Below are 19,287 nucleotides of genomic sequence, written 5' to 3'. Positions count from 1 at the left end.
TGCGAGAAACCACCATTGAGCAGTGAAATTCCAGGAAGGGCAGGCACAAAGAGGCCATCGACAACTGGGCCCCATACATAATCGCTGTAGGAAGCATTGCCAACTTGCCAGGAATTAGCATTGATAAGAGCGTCGGAGCTCAGCCGGCGAGCTTCCTCAATTGTGCTGACATTCAACAGGGACAGGAAGGTCTGTGTTTTGTTCTCTTGTTTAAACTGCGAGACCGTCGGTGTTAGGCCAGGAGACTGAATAATAGCACGCTGGAATGGCGAGGGCTTATTACCCCCATAGGCGGTAATTTGGTGCATAATACTACCACCACCGGCCGACTCGCCCATCACAGTGACTTGATTGGGATCGCCGCCGAAGAGATGTATGTACTTCTGTACCCACTCCAAAGCCAGGCGCTGATCATATAGGCCTGCATTTGACACACCACCCATACCCTGGAGTGTTGGTCCTGCAAGCCATCCAAAGGCGCCAAGCCGGTAGTTCATGGCAACGTGAATAACTCCAGAAGCATTATTGGATTGGCTAGCTTTGATCAGTCCGGCAGGGTTGACACCTTTGCTACCTAGGGTATAGGCTCCTCCGTAAATCCTAGAAAGTATTAACTCCACATCCCCAGATTCACGCATGGACCTTACCAGACGACGACCGGAACTCTTCTGCGAATAGAGCGGTTGAAGACCTGCTTAGGCACCGTCACATCAAGAAATAGGCAATCTTCCGACACTGCAGTCCCGTGGTTGAGCTCAGAGATCAATGTAGGTAGAATTTCTGGGGCCATCTCGGCAAGATGAGTGTAGTTAAACCGGGATAGATCATTCAATATATAAGCCGATTGAAATGAGTTGGAAATTACTCCCCAAGCCGGTCCCGCCTGTGGGCAAATGTAAGATACATTGCCAGTTTGAACGACTGGGTTGCGACCAGTCGGTGGGACTGGTGCCGCGAAGCGCAGGTCGCCGAGCGGAGGCTGAGCATATCGAATGTTGGTGAACCGATAAAACTGACCAGTTTCCTGTAAAATTTTCGATTGGGGTAAGCCTTTGGTTGGTTTGAAATAACTGGTATAACCTACGTTGTAGGAGAGAGCCTGGTGTATCTCATATCCCAAATCAACTTTCGGCAGTGTCTGCTCCGCTGAAGAGAGCTGAAACAGCAGAGCCACAGTGGTAGAAAGAGACACAAACAAATTCTTCATCTTGAATGATACTATGGTTTCCAGCAAGATTCAGTCTATCCAATATCTTTTTATAGTTGCTTCTCCTGATGCTAAGCCTATCTGAAGGTCCACGTACGAGTATCATGGAACCCTTCGTAATTATTTCCAAATGAAGAGATATGTCCGAATAAATTGACCTGGACGCTATATAGAAACTTCTTTCCGCCATGTGGACCAAACTAGTTGCAATTTTCTTTTGCGATAGTCTGCCCGTTTCCAAGGGAAGAACAATGAAGAGCAGATTCTCGCTTGGTCAGTTTCGAGGGTTCCCACCTGTTTTTCGTAAACTATACCCGGAGCGGTTAGGGTGGTGTCGATCCACCACTCGTGGCAAACGGGGCAACTTGACGTTCAGCCCTGAATCTTTTCAATCTCCTCCCTAACACCGGAATAGCTAGGTGAAATTTTGAAACTATGGATTCTGAACAGCAAAGATTGGTAAATCACCTCAATGGATCATTCTTGTGCCTCCGCTTTTCAAACTAAGCGAACATCAAAGTTGGGTCAATCCGAAATATTCACGCAGTACTGTTGCGGACAGTCGCCGGCACATCCTGACGTACAAGGGGCAAATTTATATAAAAGGGCTATGCTTTCACAGTCGTTCCTCCCTGTTCGAACTCAAGTCGCCATAATTATACTTCTTCTATCAACCTCACGCACAATGGGCTCCTCGCAGCATCAGTACCAGCAAGCTGCTCCTCCCGAATATGGCCAGCAAACCCCAATGATGCATCAGCATCAGGGAAACCCTGCCCTATCATACTCTCAAGAGAACGAATGGAATTACTCTCTTTTCGACTGCTTCTCGCCAGGAGATGTTTGTATGTGAAAGGCTTTCACGGGTAATATTACCCCTTGTTCATCTTGGATACTTATTTGTGTATCAGGCCTCATTGGATGTTGCTTTCCCTATGTGACGTTTGGAAAGACCTCGGCTAGAATGAAGGACCCATCTCTGAGAAACTTCAGCATCTTCAACGGCGAGGTAGGTTCCGACTCAATATTTGGGATTCTCAAAAGTCCGCTGACTTCTGTCCTCAGTGCCTCTTGTGGGGTTGTCTTAGCCTCGGGTGGCTCAACTGGACCGTTCAGACTGCAAGGCGATCGGAATTGAGGAAACGTTTTGGTATCGAAGGTTCCTGCTGTGGAGACTGCATGGCCGTGTTCTTCTGCTCCCAGTGTACAGTCATCCAGGAAGAAAAGGAGGCCACAATGCGTTTGCACCATGAACAGAGCGGGTACAATCTGACCCAGCAGATGGTATATCCATGAAGGCCCTCGTTTCCTCCCCTGAGATATATACAGGAATTGACCGATCGTGGACCGGTCCGTTCAGCATGTATAATAAGAACTTAATATATAGTCCATATTTTGTATCTTAGATCACTCAATACCGACAATTTCCATTGGCCAGACCATTGATGACCTCCAACATGGATGAAGGTTGTGCCACACAGATAGTAAGACCCTGCGGCCCCACCCTTTGAGCCACCAGATGCTATTGCAGTAATGTAAGGCCACGGAGTAATGGGCCAATATTACCAGTGCAAGTGGGCATCGATTCTTTATCAGGTGAAGAAATCCTTCCGGTACCTTCCGCCCCCATTCCATGACAATAGTCGGATTGCTCTTATCAATATGCACTTTGTGTAACACAAGTCTCAATAAGTGGATAGCGGCCTTGTATGAGTCTGTTTCCGAAGCAACGCTAGGCGCGCCGTTGGCGATTATTAGCTCTTCAAGTCGATCGAGAGCTGTTTTCCCGGGATAGAGCGAAAAAGGGACAGGATCGGGCCTGTGTATGCCATCAATGAATGAGGCAATATTTAAATGCTTGCTGGCTTCAGCGAGGACAATGAACCAACTTTTGCAAAGACCGAATACTTGAAGTAGCTCATCGACGGGTGCAAAAGTAACGTCACGAGGTTGGGCTCGACCACTAGCAAAGCATATGATCGTGATGAGGCTTGAGAAGGTAATGGTTGCTGTAGCATTGGTAGCATTGATATCACCGATCACGGGCCGAAATTTTTCTAGAGCGTAAGCAAGATGTTGGTTCGCGTTCCGGACGTGAGTCGCTCTCAGAGGCATTGCACCTTGCACAGCGAATTGAAAGGCCGATAGGGCCATCATGCCATGTAATAGGAAACCATGAGCTTTTGCCGCATGTCTAGTTACAAGGTGGGCTACTCGAAGGGATGCCTCGTCAAGGGTGACGGTGTAGATCGTCGATGTAAACCAATTCTTGATCAGACACATGCCCTCACAGCTGAGATTGAGGCGAGGTACATCCGAAGCCATGCGATACAAAGATTTCCTTGAATTCAAAGGCATGAGAATATTCTCGGTCCGGAACTGGGCATGGCGGTTGATCGCACCCGGAGATACTGCACCAGGAGCATGGCCAGCTGATGGTGCTGAAGCCCATTTAATCCTTGCTGATGACTGATAATGGCAGTTCTGGCCACGAGTAGCACAATTTTTGCAGGCCGGTTGTTGTTCATCACACTATATCTTCCTTTCTTAGTGCCTGGCGGGTTCAACTAACGCATATAAGTTCGACAAAAATCGCACCTTCACCCGCCTTCGTTTGCATTGATCGCATCCATGGTGCGATTTTGGATGGCTACGACGCGAAGGCATGAATATGAAAGTAATCTCTCAGGGTTGTAAAGTTTGGGGTCAGCAGACGGTTACTGAGGGCGCTGGAAGGGTGATGGAACATGACGAAAGTCAAAAAGTCCTGGCGACGTGATCTGTCGGAATCCATATCTCGGAGGTGGACTATCTAAATTGCCGATTGTTTTGTATTAGTCAGCTTGCTCCTCATAAATTGCCAGATAGGAGCTATACAGTAATTCAGACCTCTTTTGCGATTCCATTGGTTGAGCCATATGTCCACTACTCCCTGGGTTCCGACACTTCATGATGGTCACATGACTGTACTATGTACATGAATGAATAATCAATGCATACTGATGCATAAGTCCGCATCGTGCAGCAATTCCGCATTGCGGAGGCCGCACGGTTCTAACACCAATGGTGGATTTCCTTTCCAAGAATACGTATCCAAGTCGCAGTAGCTGGGATATTGAAATCAAGCATATCAGCAGGCTGGTTTCAAGCAGGGGCCAAATGCTCGACAGAGAGTCATTGATCCAAGTTTCTCCATGTCAGTTGCTGTATGCGTTCGAGCAAGATGCGCGCATAATTCATTGAAAGATATCCAGTCTCGGATCCCTTGTTGTCTGTCTCTTGTGTCGTCCTTGTAGTCCTCGTTTAGGTCTGAAGGGATCTTATTTAGTATGCTACTTCTCTATTCAGAAAATGCAAGTTCCACATACCATCCCAGTCCTCCTGCGCGCCCCAGGTCAGCTCGTCTCGAAACCGTGGTGCTAGCTGAGAGAGAATCTTTTTTGCAATTATGCAAGTGATATTCGCAAGCAAAGGGCGAATGAGATGCGGCGGCATCAAAAAGGATTCCATGGTACCTTTGGAGAAAGTCCCAAGCTGTGGGCTCTGGCTGTAAATTTATTTTTGCTGCAATTGACAGGGCAACTGTCTCAGTTGTGATTTCCTTCTTCTCATGAAAATTCTTGAGCTCCATGAGAACATCCTTGATGAATTGTAGAGATTTCTCAGGCATGGGCATGTCCAGCCAGTCGCTTAGACAACGCTCGTACCATCGATCCATCTTTTCCCAATAAATGCCGATCTAGAATGACAAATATAAAAGGAAGAGAAAATCCCTCAGCTATATAAGTATTCCACTCTTGCCCACGCCTGAGAGGGGGTGAGCAATGGTCGTCCCAGCGGCCCAGAGAGATAGAACAGAAAGCACAGCAGTGATCTTCATAGTGTGAACAGACAAGTTTTGTGAGTTCGATGTTGCTGGTTCCTACTAGTATAGGGCTTGGACGTTCTTATATCCCTAGAGACAGGACAGGTAGCAAAAAAAAAAAAAAAAAGCCTTACCTCTTGCATTATCTGAGACATTTGATTCTGTGTCCAAGCCATCTAGCATAATTCACAGTGTCGACTTTTATGCCTTGTTCAATTGGGAAGGCAGGTGTCGGGACACAGCGATAGTCCGCTTTCTGCTGGGCAAACAGTGGAGATTCATAAGGCTGGTGGAGTTTAGGGAAGGGGGACTTTGCTTTATAGGGCATTTTGATCTGTCGCGATGGAATGATCATTCCCCATCTACTACAAGATATGAGTGCGGAGTAGAGCAGGTGGAGCCCTGAACCCACTCCTGTGACATCATTCCATTGGCTTCAGCCTCTGATGGCAATGTCAACCAAATCTTTGCCCATGATGATACCCCAAAGTGTGGTGACCGTACGTGTTCCCCTGTCCGGCCCTTTTCCCGGCCGAAAATGGCAGCCATTTGGCAAATTCAAATTGTTGTGGAGAACAAAAAGATATCTTTAATAAAGCATAAAAAACATACAACAGCCGGGATTCGCTGGTGGTCACCCACCCAACTACTAACCGGCCGGCGTGTGGCTTAAGTACGGCTGAGCGGACGGGAAGCCCTGTTCTCCACACCCTATGGTCGTATGTGCTAGACTTTCATTCTAAGAAATTGTATATGCTGCAAGACTTGAATATAAGATCACAAAATTCACAGTATACTATTCATGTAGCGCTGGGGAAATGGCAAGGATTGATTTTCGATCGCTTGCAGGTCTTGCATAAGCGCGGTCAGGGGCTTTCATGGGCTGTGAGTGAGATGTGTCCCCTCACAGCTCTTGCCATCATCTTCGCAGTGCTACAATATGGATTTCGACCCCCTCGCAAAGCAGCAATCAGATCTGGATCCAAAATTTACTTAAGAATGCGCCCAAGAAATTGGCACGCAAGCTTGCTTCCCGGCATTGTCCCGGTACACCAGCCACGGCTTCGTGGCGTTCGAATGGCGCTTTCAATATATGTTATCGAGTCACCTTCGACAATGGCCGTCGCGTCCTGGTTCGCTTCACGACCATTGGTCGAGTTGTTGCTCGTAAGCAAAAGGTCGAAGATGAAGTCGCTATCATGCAATATGTGGCCCAGCACACAGTGATCCCTGTTCCAAAGGTCTTGGGATTTGGAAAGTGCGCAGTTGGCCCGTATATTTTTATGGATTATATTGAGGTGGGGTTGTTGAACGGATGTCTCAGAGATCCGTCTCGGGAGATTGCCACTCTGCGTCCGATTCTCCACATGTCTGTCTTGAGAAGAGCTTATTTTGGCATGGCTGAAGTCCTGCTAAAGCTGTCACATTGGAGCTATGAGGCAGGACGAAACAGGCGAGTAGATCGTGTAAAAGCGACCACTCACCTTCAATATGAATCGATTTGCCCAGTTCGCTAATAACCCCCACAAGATACTTGGTTAACAGCGTTTCAACAATGCAGCGGATTATTTCGAGAAGCTTGCTCAATAACATTTTTATCGTCTTGAATTACAACGCAACGACGCAGTTACGGATGAAGCTGACTGCCGAAACAAGTATATCGCGCATTATCTTTTCCGTAAGTTGTCGCGTGATATATCCAAAGAATGAATCGAGGCTTTCTGTCACTGGAGTTGTTGATTGGGAGTTCACCTATGCTGCTCCTGTTGAATTCACGTATGCAGCTCCTTGGTGGCTCTTGTTGGAAAGACCAGAGAACTGGGAAGTTAATCTTGATAAATCCTTGGTGCGTTATATGCCGAGGTTTCACACTTTCCTTGGGGTCCTCGAGGACTGTGAGACCGAAGAAATCCAGACGGTTTCTTGTCACAATCTCAACAACTATCGATCTCTATGGAGAAATCATTGGAGACTGGGTTATTTTGGATTTTCCTTGTTTCACGACATAGCTTTATGTTTGATGACATCTATTAGAAGTCCATTGATCCGAGATTCTATGGTCCGTTCACAACGCTCAAGGATCGATTTGGTCTGCTCAGTGCGGAAGAGCGGGCAAAAATTGATACCATCGTTAAGGATAAAATGCAACAGAGAAGCAAGGGCACTTTGGTATCTCTTACAGTATTGACGAACTGGTTGAGCTATAAACATCTGATACTCCGTGGCGAATCCGAATCATTCATCTGCACCCTTACACCGAGTTTATCGCTTCGTATAGACTCCTGTGCTTACAGCATGATACCCTTTCTTGCCGACTCTCGCTGTTAGCTCACTCTTCCATTCCCCGCCGCTCACCAACCTCTCCACTGTCTTCTCAAATGTATACCTAGGTTCCCATCCCAGCTCCCTAATCGCCCTGCTTGAATCATAAACCCGATCAATTCTCTCATGATGCTTCCACCCTTTTTCCTTAAATAGGACATCCAGCTCCGGGAAGATCTTGTTTAACACCGCCGCTGGGTCCCGGTTCAGTGCATCAAGCGTATGCGCATCACTCTCGAAAGGCGACGGTGCGCTAATGATATACTTCCCCCATTGAATCTCCCTCGCCCTTCTCATTGCACATACCGAGGCACCCACAATATCCTCAATGTCACATCGCCGGTAAGCCAGCTCCAGAACCTTCAAATTTTCATCCCCCATAGCCGAGCGCCGGTCTTCATCATCATCTTCCTCGGGGAAAAAACGACTCGTGCGGAGAACCAGCACGGGCAAATTACTCTCCTTCTGCACCAGAGAGCATACATCCTCCGCCGCAACCTTCGTCACGCCATAGATATTCTTCGGCACGGGTGTTACAGATTCATCGATCCAGACGGCTGGCGAACCCGGTTTGGGACTCAGTGCGCTGCCAAACGTACTAGTTGTGCTGAAGAAAATAAAGCTCTCAATTTGGGCTGTGAATTTGGAGGACTCTTCAAGGAGGACTAGAGTGCCGAGAATGTTGGTTGAGATGAAGTCCTCCTTACTGTGGCTGCATATGTGCGGCTTGTGCAGGGTTGCAGTATGAAGGATGTGCTTGATGGGGTTGAAAGCGAAAATAGAGGCGATGAAAGCGCGGTCGCTAACAGAGCCTACGATTGTTGTCGTGGGTGAGGGGAGGATGTCGATGCCCAGGGGGTTGAAGCCCAGTGAGGGCAGAGTGAGCATGAGAGCGGTGCCGAGATGGCCAGCCGAACCGGTGACGAGAACATCGTATTGTGAAGACATTTTGAGAAGCCGGGAATTCACAAGGGTCGTTTCTGAGGGGAATTTTGGGAAGTTTGCGAGAATCTCGTCAAGAGATGCTTTCTGCTAGGAGCGGTACAGTTTATAGGAAATTCAATGGTGTCGTTACAATACCTTACAGTGACTCATACAGGAAACTCCACCAGCGGATTGGCGTTGCTTACATGTGATGGGGTGCTGGGAAAGTAAATATAATGCCAACAAGCACCTAGAAATTGAACCCTACTTTTATACAAATGATGTCAGATCCTGTTGGAATACACGTACCATAACCGAGGTAGTTACCACTCGAGAGATCTGCTGATTGGGACTTTATGACGTTTCTAGATCGAAGGATACATATTGTATTGCCCTTTTTCTACATGAGCAAAGATATACTGGCTAACAGGTAGAAAGATCGCATAGCTCGGCTATCAGAATCTGAATGTATCCACCTTGCTTTCCCAGTTAGAGATAATCACACATGGCTCCGCCACACGAGACAATATCTGTCGCTTCTCCCTGGCACAACAGTACTCAAATCACCAACAGGGAGTGAAATAGGAAAGTCCACGACTTCCAGCGTTTGTGTGATAAAGATCCACCAAACCAGTATACAAAGGGCAAAGTTAAATGCGCCTCCGGCCTGTTTTCCGTTAGCCATATATTTCATAAAAGGGCCATGGAGGCGTGACAAGTTGTCATTTCAAGCTAAATGCATTTTTCCAGCGGTGATAGAAAAGTACGAGCCTGCAATAACCCAAAGCACATGATCAGGCATAGGATGGTTCAGATTGGGTAGACTGGGTATACAAATATGAAACCGTCAGGGAGACAAAGTAGAGTCCAATACATGTGTTAATAGAGGATATGAGTTTAGAGACTGGATAATTCACCAAGGCTTGTATTATACATGTGACTTGTTTCACCTTCTAGAAAATTTCCTGTCGACAAGAAATGAATTCCGATGGTGAAGACATAAATAATGCCCCCTTGTACTATGAACAATGTACCAGCAGTATCATATCACACATCAGTGTCAACCCATCCCACACACTTGGAATTGGCAACTCAGTCGAGAAAGATGAACACCGCGCTGCATGTATTCCAGGGATAATGTCACCCCATTGTAAAAGCATAATTGTATAGAGCATAACGTACTCCACATGCGAATGTAACACACGGGCGAATGTAACACGAAATCGCTCCGCCGCGATGTTAACTCCAACATTTCCACCAATGCACTAAAATTCCATTAATACTATTTAGAATCATCTTCCTCAGACATCTCTACTACTATCTGACAGGAACGCGCATTGTGTCCGGCCTTTCCGCAATTGCCACAGCGCCGCGCGCGTGTCTCAGTCCGCGGTCGCCGACCAGCCCTAATGCGTGTTTCCTCCTTTAGTTGCACCTCAACCTCCATTTGATCCCCTAATTCCTGAGCTTCCAGTATAGAAAGCGACCCTCCTTTCCTTAGACGTGTTTTTTTAGCCCTCCGGCGTTTGCTAAGGGCCTCGTTTGCTGCCCGAAGATCATGAATCTCTGCTTTCATCAAATCCATCTTATGCATTATTCTCGTCGTTCCTTTCGCAAGGATGTCAACAGCATTCAATATTGATGTTGGAGAGCTATCTTGGTGATGAGAGATTCGGCGTTTTATAAGGTTTGTCTGGGATGATGCTTCAATTGGGTTATTTGGCGTTTTAGAGACCCAGCTATGGGAGGTACTCGGTCGTGAATTTGATGGTGTTGGCGTTTTGAATCGGACATCAAGCTTAGATATTACCCTCTCAGGGTCAAAAGGGATAAGTCCAGCCCCTCGAAAACCACCTTCAATATTTTTTCCTGTCATGGTGGCTTGGTACGCGGCGTAAAATGCAGGAAAGAAATCTTCTTTGGTGACATGGGTAATATGCGCCCGCATCAGCCCTTCAATATGCTTACCATAAGCAATCTTCAAAGGGCTAAAGTATCCGACATCAAGAGGTTGAAGGATATGGGACGAATGTGCAGGCATACAGAGTGTAATAATGTTGTTATTCTTGCAATAAAGCTCGAAGTCGGTTGAGTGGTGACTCTCATGGCCATCAAGGATCAGGAGACGATAACGACCGATTGTTCGGGCCTTTGTGTATTTGTCAAAGTGCTTGATCCATTCCAAGCCGAGTTCATTTGTTATCCAACCGCTTTCTGATGTAGCGATAACCCAATCCATTGGTAGTTGATTATTCTGATACCAAGAAAGAAGGTGATATTGACCTTTGACAATGATGTATGGCGGGATCGCCCAGCCACGAGCATTAACTCCCTGGATCACTGTGACCCATTCGCGATTGCCAGGCTGTTTTGCTTTTGCCTTGCCATGTCGTTCAGAGCTTGTGACAACCATTGTAGTCGAGATCACTCCCATCTGAAACCCAGTTTCATCAAAGTTATAGATATCTGCTTCCTGGATGCCATACTTCGCAATTGTGTTTTGAACAAGTGTAAACCAACGACCAATAACTTCTGGGTCTTCGCATAGAGCCCTCTGATAGTCATATTTCCGATTGAAACGAGTTGTGAGCTCTGGGTGCCGTTTGACAAAGGTGCTAGCCCAGTTTACCCCAACGCGTCCCGCGTCGCGCGTTGTGAGTAGTCTGCTGGCCATATCTTCCACACCAGACAACCGAGGAGGAAACCCTTTGGAATCTAGATCAAGTATGTGTTCGACAATTGTTGATTCCTCTAGATCAGTGAGCTTCCGTGAATTGGCTGATATATTGCATCGTGATCGCATGCCACCCCGGCGGCGACTAAGCTTCACATGATCCACGTGATAGATCCTGCCAGCGGCTCGAGCGCTTAGATTTTTATCATTTTGCATAGCTTGAAGGGCCAATATTACTTGGCTTTCATCATGTTTCTGAGGCATCGTTGGGTGTGGTGAAATTTGTAGTAGAAATCGGAAGTCGCGGCGGAGCGATTTCGTGTTACATTCGCCCGTGTGTTACATTCGCATGTGGAGTACGTTATCTCACACTATGGCAGTTCCCTGCCCACCGGCACCTCTCCATCCCAGCAAAGTACAAGCATTCAATGTCGATGCGAGCAAGATCCCAAGCAATGAGGTCAATGTGGGATTCTCTAATTTTCTGCAGAATTACCCTGACATGCGCGGGTTCTTCGGGCTCAGGTAGAGTTCCTCGAAGCTTTCGCGGGAGATTAGCAGGAAGATGCTCTCTGCCGTGACTGAGCTTCATTTATCTCCCATTATGTCACGTCACGCATTCAGCATTTAGCTAATACATAGAAGGTTGTGTGAAGAATTGAGGGGAAGTATCTATTTGACTGGTATGAATCGACTTCTCCACATCCGCACCTTACGAGACCACTCAGATGACCTAGTGTTTTCCATCAGGAGGTGGCGATCGGTGTTACTGCAGACAAGGGAGCTAATAATATCAATTGGTGAATTGACATGAGCTAGTCCCAAGGAACAGAGACAATAGTAATCTCGGCTCTCCAGAATAAAACGCCTCGGATCATCATTGCCTTTACCGACAGTTCTGGTCAACGCCAAAACGCCTATAATTCGAGCCTCGGTGACAGGCTCTATTTGAGTCTATTGGATAATGACAGCAAATGATCTCGTGTTGACTATCCATTTCGGCTGGTTGTTGTCGTCTATCATTACATATCGCGGGTGCTTATTTAGTGGACCTCTAAATTGCTATATATTCCGCGGATACAAGGATGCCGATCAAATGTGGTGGCCAAAGGCCTATCCTCGGGCCTAAGACATGCCCTTAGATCACCAATCCCCACGGGTCATAGAGAGACCCTCTTAGGAGGTCGATCCAATTAAAAAAAAAAAATACCATCGTGGATTGACTGCAAGAAAAGAATATCTATTTGAAAGATTCCGTCAGTGAAGAATGTATCTCCATCCGACCTTCAACATCATCCACCGTTCGGAATTCCAGATGGTCTGTAGTTCCGCGAAAAGATCTCATACCGCGCTGTAGGCTTGAAAGCCTTCCACTCGCCCTCCCTTGCGGACCCTGCATGTTATAGTACATGTCCTGTTTATACTCATTCGACACTTTCTGGGAATTATCACCATCTTGCAGAAAGCTCAGGATGCCCTGCACTCGCGCGCCAACGTATTGACCAAGAAAGCACCACAGCACGCAGGCCGTGATCAAGAGGGCGACTGCTGCTGTGGCGGCCATATAGGCAATAATGGTATGGTCTGGGATCCCATTCATGCTGAATATACTGGCTGCAAGTCCGGTAGGCAAGAAGAAAGCAGTGACGTATGTGAAGAGGGTGATATTCTCCGCCTCCTTGAGGGACTTCTTAGACCGGATGGCATCCTGTGCATTTGTTACAAGTGTGCCTGGCAATAGGGGATGGGTTACTTCTATTGAGTGTGTCAACTCTATGGGCTGGGCCTTGCCGCCATGCATCGTCTTCAAAGGATCAGTTCATATTGAGGGCTGGTATCAAGATTCGAAGCTACCACACAACTGGAGGATCGAAGTTAGTCCTAATGGATGGACATCAGACCAAATTGGACTCCGCTGGCTTTGAAAGGTCTTCATTCCTGAGACTATTAGCCGCACAACTGGAAAATACCGCCTCTTGATTCTAGATGGCCATGGTAGCCATCTAACCCCTGAATTCGACAAAGTATGCAGTGAGAACGATATCATTCCTATTTGTATGCCACCTCATTCATCGAATTATTGCCAGCCTCTTGATGTGAGCTGTTTTTCACCCTTAAAGGGAGCATACGGATCCTGGGTTGCAAATCGGATGCGGCAAGGTTTCAACCATATGGATAAACTTGACTTTCTTGAGGCGTATCCAGAAGCTCGGAAGCAAGCATTTACTCCGGATATATCAAGAGTGGATTTAGAGCTACTGGCTTGGTTCCATTCAATCCAGAGGAGGTGCTTGGGCGTTTTACTGTCCAACTTAAGACCCCTACACCACCGGGCAGTCAGTCAACCAATTCAGCACCAAAGACACCTTATAACTTGCGGCAACTGAAAAAGCAGGCATCTACAGTTAAAACTCTGCTTAAAAGGCATACAGGAAGCCCTATATCTCTTCTAGAAATGCGGTTGGACAAGATGATCAAAGGTCATGAAATGGCTTTAAATGAAGGTATTCTTGCTCGTCAAGAAATTCGGGAATTGCGAGCTTCACATGAAAAACAACTTCAAAAGCGCAAGAGATCTAGGAAGCAGATCACTGCTGGAGAAGGCCTTTCTATTCAGGAGGGCCAGGCTCTTGTACAGGGAAGGAGCCAGGAGGAAGAAGTCATGCCTACTACATCTACGGAACCAGCGCCCATGGCAGAATACCGCTCTGCACGGGCACCACCACGATGTAGTGATTGTAATATTTTAGGACATAAACGGACTCATTGCCCTAATCGCAATGGTAATTAGATTTTATATAGAAATACATTTTTTTGGTGTTGAAAAGACCCTTGTTTTCTGACATAGGTCGGAAGTGCGCAGCTCGCTTGTGGATTACGTTATCAAGCGTTTTTTGCTTTTCTCCGCGGTACGCGGTTTCCACAGCTGACCCCAGAATTCATGATACTTTTGTGTGTGTATGTCGAGACTTTTTCCTTGTCCGACCATTTTCGGTGTCTTTGGCCCTTCCGAATGTCATCAACCCTCACATAGCAATCGCGACCAGCAGTTAGACCATTTGTAATGACCTTGCCAAAGTTCTTTTCATTCCTAATACTAGGCGGAGCTTCTCCTTTGATGCGAAACAGCTCATCCTCGTCTATCGGTGGGGTAAAGTCCAAGAAATCGGGGTACTTGTAAAGCCATTCCTCCGGTACCTCGACTATGTTGCTAAGATCAATGAGTCTGCCGTACGGATTTTGTCGTTTCAGTGTCCTTTCGATTGCGAACGTCTGGCCATCGCTTCTTAAATCCAGATAACCTTGTAAAGGGCGATCAGCGATGGTGTCACGAATAGGCGAACCATCTCTGGGCCTGCTTTGCGAGCGTGCTTCTCGGGTTCTCGCTGGAGGTCTTGTTTGCTGCTGTACCTGAACAAACCCTAAATCCACCACCATTTCTTTGGAATCGCCGACAGGACCTCCTCCAGATTGTGACTGCGATTGCTCCACTTTTTCTTGGGATCGCAACAGAATATATGGAATCTCAAACCCAGCATGGAAATAGAAATCTCGAAATATCTCTCGGTCAAAAAGCGTAGGTTCTTTGTCATCGTTTAGCTGACCAGGAAAGAGCCCATTCTCGGAAGATGAATTCATGATGACCGTCTTGGCATGGATATGTCGGAAGCCGGAAAGTCGCGGTCGAACTGGTGGTTTTGGTTGGCCATTTCAATCGCCAACCCATACCGGAGCGGACTATCCCACTGAGATTCATCATTGCAGTCTTTGTCATGCTCAGTCTGATTTTGTACGAGCCGCTTCCAACCCTTTTCTTCGCCGTCAAAGAACCTCCACTCCAGCCCATAATAGAGGACGGTGTCTCTGTCGTGAAGCAAAAAGCGAGTCTCACGTGCACTGCGTGTTACACTAAGCATATGGCTTCTAACCACATCATTGAATAGGGTGAAGCGACGGAGATTCTGTTTGCGCATTCCGTCTGCGGTAAAGTCCAGCTCCGTGCCCGCCTTTGTTTTCCGAACTCCACGGGAGTAGAGATGGTCTTTAATATGTAAGAACTTCTCCAGCGTCTCGTTATATGTATCCTTCTGCACCGTTTCAACTCGACTGACAAGATCCTCAATGTTCTTCAATGCTTTCCAGATCCAGACTTGATCACTCAGACGGTATTTGGGAATATCCGATTCGGCTGAGTGCTGCCAGGTTGGCGTGAGATGATTTTTAGTTTTGACCAACTGGCCAAACCATTTTAGGGCAAATTCACGTAGCCAGCGACAGACGAACACTAAATCACAAGTGTTTTGGAACACCTTCAAGTACTCGGTTGCCTTGATGATGTGGCTTGGCATGTTCACTGGGCTATTGGCTGGAAGATCTGTTGCATCTGACTGGTCCGCCTCTCTACCGTCAACCCAAATGTTGGAGGAGAAAGCTGCTCTGGCACCCAAACGTGATACCCACTGAAGATGACCCGTGCATATCTCGTATATTCGTTGACGTACTTCTGGGGCGTCAGACAGGCGGCCGTGCATTTTCAACATGAACATGAATGCAAAGCTGTGCTGGGTCGGTTAACTCAGATTTCAAAGATGGCAATACACCAGAGCACTCACTAGCTTCCGGACACACTGACTCGGTGGTCTCCGAAGTCACCGCAGGTCAGCGCTATTGGTCTTATTGGTCTCGATTTTGGTGCTCTCCGGGAAAGGATATTAGATTGACCATCAGGAGAAGTCAATGCAATTGTCGGGCCATCATTCTTCAAGTTGTCAACTGATGCTGAATCCTTTCCATCAAATCCAGCGATGTCGAGCGGAATACTGCAGACGGACATAATATGTTCAAGGTTGCGACAGAGATGCCAACTCAAATTCGGATCTGTAGTAAACAACGCTGCCGAATCAGCCAATGTGGCAGTCTGGGGATCGAAAACAATATCCTTGCTTGAAATCAGGAATTTTCTCCAGTCTGCTCCAAATGTGATCGTGTGCAGCTTGAACGCTGCAGTGAATTCAACTGACTCATCCTGGCCCAAAGGGTGTGTGATGGGGATAGGTTTGACCCTTGGGTGTGTCGCTCTTTCCTCTTTGATGACATTCCATTGAAGCTCTTGCGCGACTCCTTCCCTGAACAAGCCTATCAGCACACAGATATGTTCTCGGTTGTCGTAAAGCCTTTCCTCATTGCTGCTGAGCTCTGGCAGATCTTGTATGACAATGATTCCATGGTCATGGATCCCTTTATAGTACTGTGTCCGGAGGTTGTCCTTCCTCTTGAGGTAGTCCAGATCTTGCATGGAGAAATTCGGATCCATTTGAAGCTTCAGCTCCGGGTTCTTTTCGCCAGTTGTGAGTTTCGGGTTTTCAACGTGTATTTGTTGCACGACCACATCGTGCTGGGCACCACAGCCTCACAGTGACCAAAAAGCCTTCCTTGGTGCGATAAGAGATGACCGGCCAGCGGCCATCCAGAAACTTCACCGTCGGCGGGTCAGAAGATAAATCGTTCTGGACCCTCAGACCAAACCCATTGGTGACGTCCTGGGCATTTTCCAGAAACTCAGTCGCGCGCCCAGAAATAAACCAAGACTCTGTGTCGGTGGATTCCAATCCGATCATGCCAGATTTGGGAGGATCGCGTGAGCCATTGTTCACAGGGCGACAGATACGTAGCAGAGAGCCATACGCGCCCGCGCTCGCCGTTGTGCCCTGGTCGCCGAAGGAAACGTACGGTTCGCGGCGCTTTGTAGTTTCTCGTCGCTGTCGGTGTTGTGGCTTCAAAGACGTTGGGCCAGACGTAGTTGTTGTTTTGGACGTTTTGTGGGGATGGGGTGTTTTGGAGACGCGACGAGGGCCTGCGGGGTTCGGTTTAGTGACTATTTATATACATATTTAGCCATAGCTTCGTCATTAAACTCACGCTTAACTAGGTTGCAAAATTCCTCTTCATCTTTTGCTGGAAGACTATTGAAGGGGAAGTCCATTGCGTCTTCAAATGCATAGGCAAGACTGCATCGCGCAGTCTCGAGGCAATCGCTTGGACGTTCAGTTTGCTTTAAGCGATGACAACCAAGCTTTTCTTTAGTAACTAATTGATTCAGGCCTGAGGAACTCAGCCTCTTCAAATGTTTTCTTTTCCCTCATTTTCCTGGGGTGAGGGGTTCGCCCGCGACATATCCCATAGCGTGACCGATCTGCAAGGCTACTGCACGTAGCAAGCATCTCAGCAGTAATTTGCATTCTGAGCTCTACGCCGCCTTCAAACAATGAAATTTGGATCATCTGCCTTTTGGAAAGCGCCATGTATGGAGTATAATTATAATGGTCGCGCGAGAAAGAGTGGTTCTCACCTAGCTTCTCACCCTGTCTATTACGCACTTACCGTTCTCGCCCATACACTCACTCCTGCTATATATTCTCCTTGACTATTATACATGGTACAGACGACCACAGGATGTGAAGAGCTGGGCTTCCCGTCCGCTCAGCTACTTTAGCCACATGCTGGCAGGTCAGTAGCTGGTGGGTTACCGCAATGGAATTTCTATTAACTCGATAAAAGAAGGCTAGGAAGCCCTTGACCTGTACCAAGATTCTAATCTTCATGAGGACCTGATGGAAGATTGGCAAAGGCACGGTCCGCCGCGGGAGTGGGACTTTCATGTGCCTTCGTTGACAGTCGCTGTCGGCTTTTGCACCTGGATCATGAAGGCGGTGGATCAGGGTTTGCTACTCTTTCTCCGCATATTCTAGTCGCTTCGATGCCTCTTTTGCTGTCAAGATCCTCATTGCGTCGTTGGAGAAAAACTAACCAAAGCCAGACCAGACGGTGACGACTGCCACAACATATCTATTTTCCCCAGCGTCAGCGAGACGGAGGAATCTGTTTGTGGCTATGTGCATATGCCAGATAGTCCAGTGTTTGGAGTTGGAAGAGGACAACCAGTGATCAGTGGCTCCAGCAAGCTAGTGGACCATAATGGAGGATTATATGTCATTCTTAAAAAGATAGTACATACGACCATAGGGTGTGGAAACAGGGCTTCCCGTCCGCTCAGCCGTACTTAAGCCACATGTTAAGTGCGGCAAGCCATCAATTCTGCCCTTTTCTCATTGCTGCTCTAAGGGTGATGCCTTGGTGAGCACTAGTTGGGTGCAGGTGATTGGGGTGATGCCTTTAGAGTCGAGGGTGAGCGTTGGGGTGATCAGTGGGTGAGCATGGCCTTGCGAAACCAAACGGTGTTCTGAAAGACTGTTTGGCATAAATGGGCTGCTGCTTCGCTTGAGCATCACCTTTTTCTTCTTCGTTTTTCTGCCTTGTGCCTTTCTAGAGACAGTTCTAAACCTAAAAGGAGTAATATTGAAGTCTATGGTAACCACACGTAGAACAAGTGCTTGAGTGCTTTTACTGTCTAAATACGTGTAAACACCGGCCTACATAAAGATCCCCTGGCCTCGGTAATCGGGCCGACTATTTATCCGATCGATTCTCATCAATTGAAGCTGGGTCTCTCGGATCGTAACTCAGAGGAAATCGGGAGTCGATTATTCCGGACTAAACGAGGTCTATATGGAGACGACTAGTTTGACGAAAGAGGTATATTGCCTAACGAACATACGTGCGTGTACACAGCTGATTGAGTGCTTAATCTACTATATGTGCGCACACCGCGACTATAAGAATCTTGATGAAGATCGGATGAATATCGGCCCGATCTAGTGAGCTCCGGAGAGGTTTTATCGTACGGCGATGAAGCTCTTAGTCAGTTCTTAGCAAGCACTCTACAGAAGACTCAATACTACGTATATTCTCTACTGCGCGATACTGTCGCTATAGTTCTCGGCTGTCATATAGGCCTCGTACGGTTATCCGGAGAATCGGCACCGCTGTCCCGAAGCTTCCCCGTTTCAAATCTCCTGGCCTCGCTATTCGCGCCAACCATTTATCCGATCAATCCTTATCAGAGACATCTGTCTGCTGAATCTATTGTCGCAACCCAGGGTGTTGTGGATATATGGCTCAACCAATGGAAATAATCAAAAGGTCTAAATTGCTATGAAGCCCCTTATCTGGCAATTTATGGGGGGGGGGGTGTCAGGGTGCGGGGTCAGGTGCAGGAATATGGTAAGAATTGACGAACAGATTAAGCTACAGGTCAGGCTATCTACAGGTTCATAGACAAGACGCAGCTCGAAGAGCTGCAACAGGATCGCGTTGGCGCAGATAGATAACTCTGTGGGTCACGTGCCCGGTCACGTGCATATATCACGGGCTAGCACCGTGACAGTACTCCCCTCC

At 47.4% G+C, this 19,287-nt stretch overlaps 3 protein-coding genes across 3 annotated transcripts; all 3 read right to left on the bottom strand.

The window, feature by feature from the left end:
- Positions 1-2,140: 2,140 nt before the first annotated feature.
- Positions 2,141-2,458, bottom strand: ACHE_31154S (uncharacterized protein; the record flags this gene model as incomplete). The annotated part of the gene is made up of 1 exon (XM_043277851.1): positions 2,141-2,458. One exon carries the CDS (start codon positions 2,456-2,458, stop codon positions 2,141-2,143), a length of 318 nt encoding a protein of 105 aa, XP_043135689.1.
- Positions 2,459-7,334: 4,876 nt separating this feature from the next.
- Positions 7,335-8,342, bottom strand: ACHE_31153S (NAD-dependent epimerase/dehydratase family protein; the record flags this gene model as incomplete). The annotated part of the gene is made up of 1 exon (XM_043277850.1): positions 7,335-8,342. The coding sequence occupies one exon, from the start codon at positions 8,340-8,342 to the stop codon at positions 7,335-7,337; it is 1,008 nt and encodes a 335-aa protein (XP_043135688.1).
- A 6,285-nt stretch (positions 8,343-14,627) lies between these two features.
- ACHE_31152S (uncharacterized protein) lies at positions 14,628-16,975 on the bottom strand (the record flags this gene model as incomplete). Its single annotated transcript, XM_043277849.1, has 4 exons — positions 14,628-15,549; positions 15,606-16,327; positions 16,407-16,846; positions 16,912-16,975. 4 exons carry the CDS (start codon positions 16,973-16,975, stop codon positions 14,628-14,630), a joined length of 2,148 nt encoding a protein of 715 aa, XP_043135687.1.
- Between the last annotated feature and the right edge of the window lie 2,312 nt (positions 16,976-19,287).

Source organism: Aspergillus chevalieri, chromosome 3 (assembly GCF_016861735.1).
Source record: "Aspergillus chevalieri M1 DNA, chromosome 3, nearly complete sequence".
Lineage (NCBI taxonomy): Eukaryota > Fungi > Ascomycota > Eurotiomycetes > Eurotiales > Aspergillaceae > Aspergillus > Aspergillus chevalieri.
Note: the sequence above shows the minus strand (reverse complement) of the source record. Positions and strands in the feature narration are given on the sequence as shown.